Source organism: Schistocerca americana, chromosome 9, assembly GCF_021461395.2.
Source record: "Schistocerca americana isolate TAMUIC-IGC-003095 chromosome 9, iqSchAmer2.1, whole genome shotgun sequence".
In the NCBI taxonomy this organism is placed as follows: Eukaryota; Metazoa; Arthropoda; class Insecta; order Orthoptera; family Acrididae; genus Schistocerca; species Schistocerca americana.
Genome location: NC_060127.1, coordinates 103,986,498 through 103,995,993, shown reverse-complemented (window position 1 = coordinate 103,995,993; position 9,496 = coordinate 103,986,498). Strand labels below are relative to the sequence as shown.

The 9,496-nt window shown below is 42.1% G+C and overlaps 1 protein-coding gene across 1 annotated transcript; it reads left to right on the top strand.

The window, feature by feature from the left end:
- Positions 1 to 232: 232 nt before the first annotated feature.
- On the top strand, positions 233 to 7,401 carry LOC124551345. Its single transcript, XM_047126376.1, has 2 exons — positions 233 to 308; positions 6,302 to 7,401. The coding sequence occupies exons 1-2, from the start codon at positions 304 to 306 to the stop codon at positions 7,041 to 7,043; spliced, it is 747 nt and encodes a 248-aa protein (XP_046982332.1). The 5' UTR covers positions 233 to 303; the 3' UTR covers positions 7,044 to 7,401.
- The last annotated feature ends 2,095 nt before the right edge of the window (positions 7,402 to 9,496 follow it).

Genomic DNA, 9,496 nt, shown 5'->3' with positions numbered 1-9,496 from the left:
GGACAAACTCGTACTTTTGAGACTTTATGATTTTCTACATGTAGTATGAGAGAGCGATAGATATGTCAGTTTCACTGTTTTTACTCCTAATCGCTTCTTCGGTATTTTCTTGTCTAGCAAAATACCCGAGGCAATGGAGTGTGGTTCCCCGAAGGTGATACGCGCAATCACCAGGATTAGGGCATCGTGAATAAATATGGGAGAAATTACTGACACCTGGTACAGTGTTCGTCTTGCGCTGCTAATACTACGCCTACCGTCTCATCAGCAACAGGTGTACGATCTCCCAGGACCAAGTTCAGTATGGGGTGCGTATGGTGTACTAATCTGAAGCGATAAAATGTAAGCCTACTTATTATCTCAACTTTTTTAGGGTTTCGTACCTCACTTGGTAAAAACGGAACCTTTACAGCAATAGTCGTTAAACTCCGGCCCGATCCGAGAATTGGTGCGGATCGCGGTTTTCAGTCCTATTCTACAGGCTGTTTCACAATTCATGTTACACTGCTGTAGATATTCTAGAGGGGACTTAGTAGATGAAGTTTTACATAAGAACTCACGTTGGGAAATGTCATCCAGCGATGCTAAAGAGCCGGCCGGTTTTTCCGAGCCGTTCTAGGCGCTACAGTCTGGAGCCGAGCGACTGCTACGGTCGCAGGTTTGAATCCTGCCTCGGGCATGGACGTGTGTGATGTCCTTAGGTTAGTTAGGTTTAATTAGTTCTAAGTTCTAGGCGACTGATGACCTCAGAAGTTAAGTCGCATAGTGCTCAGAGCCATTTGAACCCTTTTTGAACCAAGGCCGTTATTATGGCCATAGATGGTTGTTCTGGGTATTGATTTCTCATGATCTGTGCATCCAAATTGCGTGAAAAAGTAATCACATGTCAGTTCTAGTATAACATATTTGTCCAATGAATACCCGTTTATCATCTGCATTTCTTCTTGGTGTAGCAATTTTAATGGCTCTGAGCACTATGGGACTTAACATCTATGGTCATCAGTCCCCTAGAACTTAGAACTATTTAAACCTAACTAACCTAAGGATAGCACACAATACCCAGTCATCACGAGGCAGTGAAAATCCCTGACCCCGCCGGGAATCGAACCCGGGAACCCGGGCGTGGGAAGCGAGCACGCTACCGCACGACCACGAGCTTCGGACGCAATTTTAATGGCCAGTAGTGTACTGCTGCCGCCAGGCCACGTCGCTGCCGCGCTGCACGTTTCGAGCCGCCGTTCAGCTCGATGGCGGCATTTGTGGAGACGACTCTCGACCTAGTGTAGAAAAAATGTGAATTCATCGGAAGAGTCGACAGTCTTCCATTGATCGGCGGTCGAATCCCAATGGTCCCATGCTCACTGCAATCGTAACTGACGATGTCGTTGGGTCCACATTTGTACACAAATGGGCGGACTGCTGTTGAGTTCAACATTCAACAGTGTACGACGAACGGTGTGCTCCGGAGGTTCTAGAAGTCGGTCAAGGGGGGAGGGGGTATGCTAATGGCGTGAGGTGGGCGGGGGAGGGGGTTTGGGGGAATGGAACATCCCTTAACAAAAGGAGAGGACAGTTGGGGTACTCCATCGATAAATTGGTAAAATTTGGTGTTGCTTAAAATAGTTTTTGGTAACTGTTTTGGAGTTTAGGGTAAAATCGTGTCTACAGAATGTGTGTGCCCCGGAAAATAATACCATTTGACCTAGATGTCTGGCGAATTCGAAGTTTTTGTCTGGGGTCAGCAATTTAAGTGTTGGTAGGCATACCCAGACTATTTAGCTTTCTTGATTATTGTAAGTGGTACTCGTACATTACTGTACATCCAGTGTATATTAATAAATAATAAGACGCCCATTTTAAGTTAAATGAAATTTATTGCTTTAGATAGTAAGCTATTTGCCACTCTTATTCTTTTGTTAAAATGTCTTTGAAATACATTGCAGCCTATATTGCTACATAATTATAAAAGATTGAATCTGTTGAAGTAATATATTCGCTGATTTCTGAAGTCATTTTATCCAGTGTAATATGATACTCCATTGGGAGGGGCGGGGGGGGGGGGGGGGTATACCCCCATAGCCCCCCCCCACCCCCTTGCCACCGCCCCTGGGTGCCACAGATCACCATCTATCCTACATTACAGAGCGGACAAGCCCCCGAATCTCACGTTCTCTAAGGAGTCGTATACATCCAACCATTTAGCGCCTAGTGGTAGTTTCACTGTCCTTCTATCTCTTTCCGTAGATGCTCACGATAGTAGCACGTGAACATTCGACCAGTTTCGCCGTTTTCGACATACTCGCTCACAGGCTCTGCATAATAATAATCTTTCCTTTGCCAAAGTCCCCATTTGTAGCCCATATCTTCTCTAGGGCGAACCCCCGTCCGTGTCTGCTCCACTAACATGCTTTTGTTACTGCGTCACGTGACCACAACACCAACAGGGGGCATCCAAGGTCGCGTTGGGCAGTGGCCATAATGTTTTGACTTATCAGTGTATACTGTATAACTAGTGAACCCGGTAGTGCTTTGCAGTTGCTAAATTTTTACTGGAATTGTACACACAGTCTGTTAAGTAATAGCGTGGTTGGCATTACACACATTTGGTAAAAGATATCGCCTTAGTTCTTTCACAGCGTACCAGAGGGAACCTTTGTCCTTCATGCAGTGTCCATAAAGCTTTACTTTGAATTCTTGACTGAGATTTGCACGTGTTTGGCGACAGTTTAAATGCATAGAAGATGCTACAAATTTATCAGAGATATTGGGTGCCGACAGCCAAACTGTTTCTTGCGACAAAAATGAAGATTGGATACTGTAGGAGCACAATTATCCGAAGCAACACAGCAGGCTTTGCAGCGGACTGGAAAAAGCAGGAAGGCGTGCAGCTACTGGATTGGCCCTCACAGGCGCATGTTCAAAATGGTTCAAATGGCTCTGAGCACTATGGGACTCAACTTCTGAGGTCATTAGTCCCCTAGAACTTAGAACTAGTTAAACCTAACTAACCTAAGGACATCACACACATCCATGCCCGAGGCAGGATTCGAACCTGCGACCGTAGCGGTCTCGCGGTTCCAGACTGCAGCGCCTAGAACCGCACGGCCACTTCGGCCGGCCAGGCACATGTTGCTAATCCTACTGAGAAGGGAAAATGTTAAAAATAAGTTGCATGGAAAACAGATCTTCATGTTGAAACAGCTGTCAACGCAAATTAGAGGCATTTGCAGGTCTCATCCACATGAATATGCGGAAAACTTGTTTTCAAGCACACCTCGGAGATACCAAGCAATTATCGACACTGTGGGTGACTGGGCATATTATTAATTCCAATTGCATTTTGCTTTTGTTCATTCACTGAACAGCCAAAGAAACTGATAAACCTGCCCAATATCGTGTAGGGCCCCAGCGAGCACGCAGAAGTGTCGCAACACGACGTGGCATGGACTCGACTAGTGTTTGAAGTAGTGCTGGAGGGAATTGACACCATGAATCCTGCAGGACTGTCCATAAATCCGTAAGAGTACGAGGGGGTGGAGATCTCTTCTGAATAGCACGTTGCAAGGCATCCCAGACGGGCTCAATAATGTTCATGCCTGGGGACTTTGGTGGCGAGAGGAAGTGTTTCAACACAGAAGAGTGTTCCTGGAGCCACTCTGTAGCAATTTTGGACGTGTGGGGTGTCGCATTGTCCTGTTGGAATTGCCCAAAATGGTTCAAATGGCTCTGAGCTTCATGGGACTTTAATTCTGAGGTCATCAGTCCCCTAAAACTTATAACTACTTAAACCTAACTAACCTAAGGACATCACACACATCCATGCCCGAGGCAGGATTCGAACCTGGGACCATAGCGATCGCCCGGTTCCAGACTGTAGCACCTAGAACCGCTTGGCTACTCCGGCTGGCGGAGTTGCCCAAGTCCGTCGGAATGCACAGTGGACATGAATGGATGCAGGTGATCAGACAGGATGTTTATGTGAATGTCACCTCTCAGACTCGTATCTAGATGTATCAGGGGTCCCATATCATTCCAACTGGACACACTCCACGCTATACAGCAGTTTGAACAGCCCCTTGCTGACATGCAGGGTCCATGGATTCATGAGGTTGTCTCCGTACCTGTACACGTCCATTCGCTCGATAAAAATGAGTCTCATCCGATTAGCCAACATCAATCCAGTCATCAACACTCCAATGTCAGTGCTGACGAGTCCAGGTGAGGCGTAAAGCTTTGTGTTGCGCAGTCATCAAGGGTACATCATTGTTCGACTCCAAAAGCTCACATCGATGATGTTGCGTTAAATGATTCTCACGCTTACACTTTTTGACGGCCCAGCACTAAAATCTGCAGCTCCTGCCTCGGGCATGGATGTGTGTGATGTCCTTAGGTTAGTTAGGTTTAAGTAGTTCTAAGACTAGGGAACTGATGACCTCAGATGTTAAGTCCCATAGTGCTTAGAGCCATTTGAACCATTATTTGAAATCTGCATCAATTTGTGGAAGGCTTGCACGTCTGCCATGTTGAACGATTCTCTTCAGTCGTTGTTGGTCCCGTTCTTGCAAGATCCTCTTTCCAGCCACAGCGATATCGGATTGATTTGATGTTTTACCAGATTCCTGATATTCACAGTGCACTTGTGAAACTGTCATTCAGGAAAATCCCCACATCATCGCTACCTCGGAGATGCTGTGTGCCATTACTTGTGCGCCGACTATAATGTCACGTTGAAACTCACTTAAATCTTGATAACCTGCGATTGTAGCACCAGTAACCGATGTAACAACTTTGCCAGACACTTGTCATCTTATATAGTCGTTGCCGACCACAGTGTAGTATTCTATCTGTTTACATATGTCTGTATTTTAACACGCATGCCTATACCCGTTTGTTTGGCACTTGAGTGTGTATCATGAATGTATATGCTTTAGCTTGCTCTCAAATAAATTTTCTATTGATTAAGGCGACCACAAGATTATTTAACAGACTGTACAATCTAATGTCCTTCTCCACCTTTTAACCGTCCATCTGCATCGCCTCGCTCTCTTTGTTCATCTCCACCCCTTCCGTCCTCTCTCATCTGCTTCCCCTCCGTCCATCTCGTCCCCCCTCTCTCTGTGCACCCCCTCCTCCCCCTCTCCCTCCATTTCTCCTTTCCCCTCTGTATGTCAATTTCATCCTGCCTCCCGCTCTTCACCATCCCTGATTCCCCCTTGCCTCTGACCTTGAGTTATTGTTATTGTAAACAAAACCTTGATTGCGGACTGAACTCGCTTAAAATGGATTGGTTAACTGGTTGGGATCAAATGGTATATGGGGAATGAGAGAGACCTCTAAGGTGCTCTACAGCGAGAATAGTACCTTCAGTGATAGTATTTTTAATGTGCAAACCGAGAGAATTATACAAAATGGCCCATTATTTGCTATCGTGATCCACTGACAACGCCTGACAACATGCGTCAGCGCACTGTCAATGCATGTGCGAACATTAAGGAAGGCGAACTACTCGCTGTTGAGAGGACTGTCGTTACAGGTATTGCCAAATGCATTGAGGTTGACGGACATCATTTTGAGCGTTTATTGCATTAATGTGGTATTTACAGGTAATTACGCTGTAACAGCATGTGTTCTCAGAAATGATAAATTCACAAAGGTACATGTATCACATTGGAATAACCGAAATAAAATGTTTAAACGTACCTACGTTCTGTATTTTAATTTAAAAAACCTACCTGTTACCTGTTACCAACTGTTCGTCTAAAATTGTGAGCCATATGTTTGTGACTATTACAGCGCCATCTATCACAAAGCGAAAAAAGTGGTCCAACTAAAACACTCATATTTCTTTATGTACTACACGAATATGTAATAAGAAATGGGGGTTCCTATTAAAAAAAAAAAAACGCAGTTGATATCCGTTTGACCTATGACAGCGCCATCTAGCGGGCCAACCGTAGCGCCATCTGGTTTCTCCCTTCAAGCTAGACAAGTTTCATTCTTTGTAGTTTTTTTCGTTTGACGCTTATTTCGTGAGATATTTGGTCCGGTCACGATCAATTGACCACCCTTTATAGTCGTGGTCCAATGTCCCTTTTTTTGTCAAAGTAAATGATTGTGCTAAATCTAATTAGACTGTTGTGGAAGGCGCTCCTATTCCATTTATTTAGTATTCTAATGACGCCCTCAAGTAGAAATTAAGATACTGCAATCAGTAAACATTAAACTGACCACCACAGCTCGTCTAACGATTGGGACCTTACTATTAGAATTGTTAAACATGTGTCCTCTTTGTCCTTTACAGGGACTCCGACGATGGAGCACGAAGGAAGGGGCACGGTTTCCGCTACGAAGAGCTGGTGATTGTCCTGGTCTTCCTCCGCTGTGTCAGGAAGCAGCTCTCCGACTTTGCAATTCATTCCGACAGCTTGGACGCGGGTAAATTTGACGACGTCGTAGTCACCTGGAACGGAAGTCAAGATAAACACTCCTTGCTCGTGCAAGTGAAGCATAAGACGTCTGGTGTGATCAGAAGAGGAGACCTATTTTCAGAAGGTGACAACAAACCCGATTTCAACATAAGGAGGTACGAGGCTTCTTATAGGACCATTAAATGGGGTCTGGGAGGCAGGCAGTACGCGCTGGTGATCTCAACGAACCTCGCCCTGCACGAAAATGCCTTGGATTGTTTCTGCGTGCGACAGGCAAAGTCTGTTGTAGGCGCAGACCTACTGCACACTGGCGGATCAATTTATCAGCTCAACCCAAAGGAGGTTACTTTTGACTCCGATTTTATGAATCATTTCTTCATGTTTTGCAGTCAGAAGGGCGTCAACGAAATGAGAGACGCCATCTGCGCGGAACTCAAACAGCTATTAGGGTCTCCTGGAGATGATAAAATCAACAATGCATTCGAGGAATTGTGCAAGTGTGTGGAGAAATGGAAAGATAGGCAATGTAAGAACCCTGAGCGCTTAACCAGCAGCTGGTCTGAGTGGGAAGACATTGAAAACCGGTACAAATCTAGTTTGTGTACTATTTTATGAGTCTGCTGGTAATCTTTTTCGTTACCTTTGCTTTTGAAAGGTTACCAAATTAAATAGCTTAGATTCGTTCATTCCCTCCCCCCTCAAAAATTGTAATTCAATGAAATTGTGTTTCAGTATTGTTATGACTGTAGGTACAGGTAAGAACATATATCGTAGACTGATTTTTATGGTTACCTATATGTATGATGCAGCCTAGCGCCAATAACCTGTTTACTTCTAAGACAAAAAAAGTTCAGGAAATTTTTCTTTTCATATTTTCCAGCAAACTAATAAACAAGTAGGCCACATATGCAAATGAAATATTTTTTTATGATTCACTAAGGCATAAATGAAGGTCAACAATATGGACCTCAATTTCCACTTATCATGAAAATGTAATAATCTTTGCTTTGTAATTTCTTTTCCTTTTCTTCAATAAAACTGTTTTGTTCCACAATATATACATATTATTTAAAACAGTAAACTGAATATGCTAATTATCACAGAAAATATTATTCTTGAGGTTAATATTTATGAAATATGTGATCTCAATACAGGTTTTTGATGGTATTCTAAAACAACTCCTCTATTGCTAGAAAATGATAATCATATCAAATATTATTCTTAAGGTTAATATTTATGAAACATGTGATCTGAATACAGGATTTTGATGGTATTCTAAAACGACTCCTCAACTGCTAGAAAATGATAATCATATCAAACTAATAAATGCATGTGCAAATGAAATATATTTTTGATGATTCACTATGGCATTAATGGAGGTCCACCTATATAGACTGCAAGTTTATCTTATTGTGAAAACGTACTAGCCTTTGCTTGGTATTTTATTTTTCTCCTTTCTTTAGTAAAAACATTTTATTCAGCAACGTATATATTTTATTTAAAACAGTAAACTGAATACGCTAATTCACAAAGAAAATATGATTCTTAAGGTTGATATTTACGAAATATGTGATTTCCAACACAGGTTTTTTATGTTGTTCTAAAACAACTTCATAAATGCTAGAAAATGATAATCATACAGTAATTTGTGGCAAGTAATAATTTGCTATTGCCAGTAAATAAATCTTTACTTTACGTTTTATGATAAGGTACACAACAATACATTCTTCACAATATATATATATATATATATACATTCCACCTTTGATGGACATGTCTCTTACCCTGAAATTGTAGCCAGGTTTCCCGCTTATTGAAGCATTCCTTGCCTCAACAAATTTTTGTTGTTGGCCATCATTTTAGAACCTAACTTCTGAAATTTGTTGCAACATAGCTCTTGTTGGCTTTTTACCCACATCTTCACTGTTAGAGCAATTCACTGTGTGAGGATGTCCTCCTCTAGCTACTAGCAGGGAATCTTAACATTCTTATTGTTTACCAGTTAATTTCATCAAGCTGAGCAGAAATTGTCATCTTCCTAATCAGATAATTCCGCACTGCTGCCATTAAAAGAGCTGCTAATTGCTCGTCGGACAATATTACATGCATTGATGTAGAGTGTACAAATAACAGTTATTTCAGTATTGCATTATCAAAGACCAAATAGATATGAGCAAATATGTATTACCTGAGGTCCACAAACGAGGACTTTCAGAAAATGGATTATTTTATGGTAACAAACTATATCTACACAAATATGAACTAATACTCTACATCTATAAGAGTTAGCTTATGACTGTTATAACATTATTAAGACATGTCATTGTCAAGTACCAGGGGATGTTGTAACCCATCCAATAATACAAAACTATGCCACGCTGTGGCATAAATTTATTAGCTGTTCTGTATATTATACACATTACAAGCTGGTGAAATAGTGATGTAAACAACGACTTTTAAATTCGTGTAGTAGGCGCGGTATTTGCAGCTTTTGTGACCCACTTAAGACGCCTACTATACGAAATTTAAACATCAGTGTTTACGTCATTTTTATTTCACCACCTCTGTAATGTAGATAGTATATGGAACAACTGATAAATTTTCAACACCTCGTGCAAATGCTCTTAAACAGCACGGTACAGCTTTGTATTACTGAGTGGGTTACAACATCTCACAGCCCTTGAAAATGACAACACGTCGAAATTGCAATAGGAATAAATGTTTTAACAGGCAAAGACGAGAATGATATCATTCAAAAATTTCACAAAGGCTGTGGACCCAGTTATCATCACACTTGAGCACATATCTTTTTGATTTGTAGAAGTAACCACTGTCTCTGTACGACCAGTTGTAAACTAGCACACGAATTTTACCTTGCAAGGCGCTGCGCCCTGGTTTTAAACCAAGAACTGGAAGGTCTGCATCCGCGAAACATCGGTCTGTTTACGGAAGGGGGGAAAAATGAACGAATACCTATATATGCATACCAAGGGAACGAAGAGAATAAACAGTACATAAAAAATATTCTTTTACTTATCTATTAGCCTGAGAAATCGAAAGACGCCTCA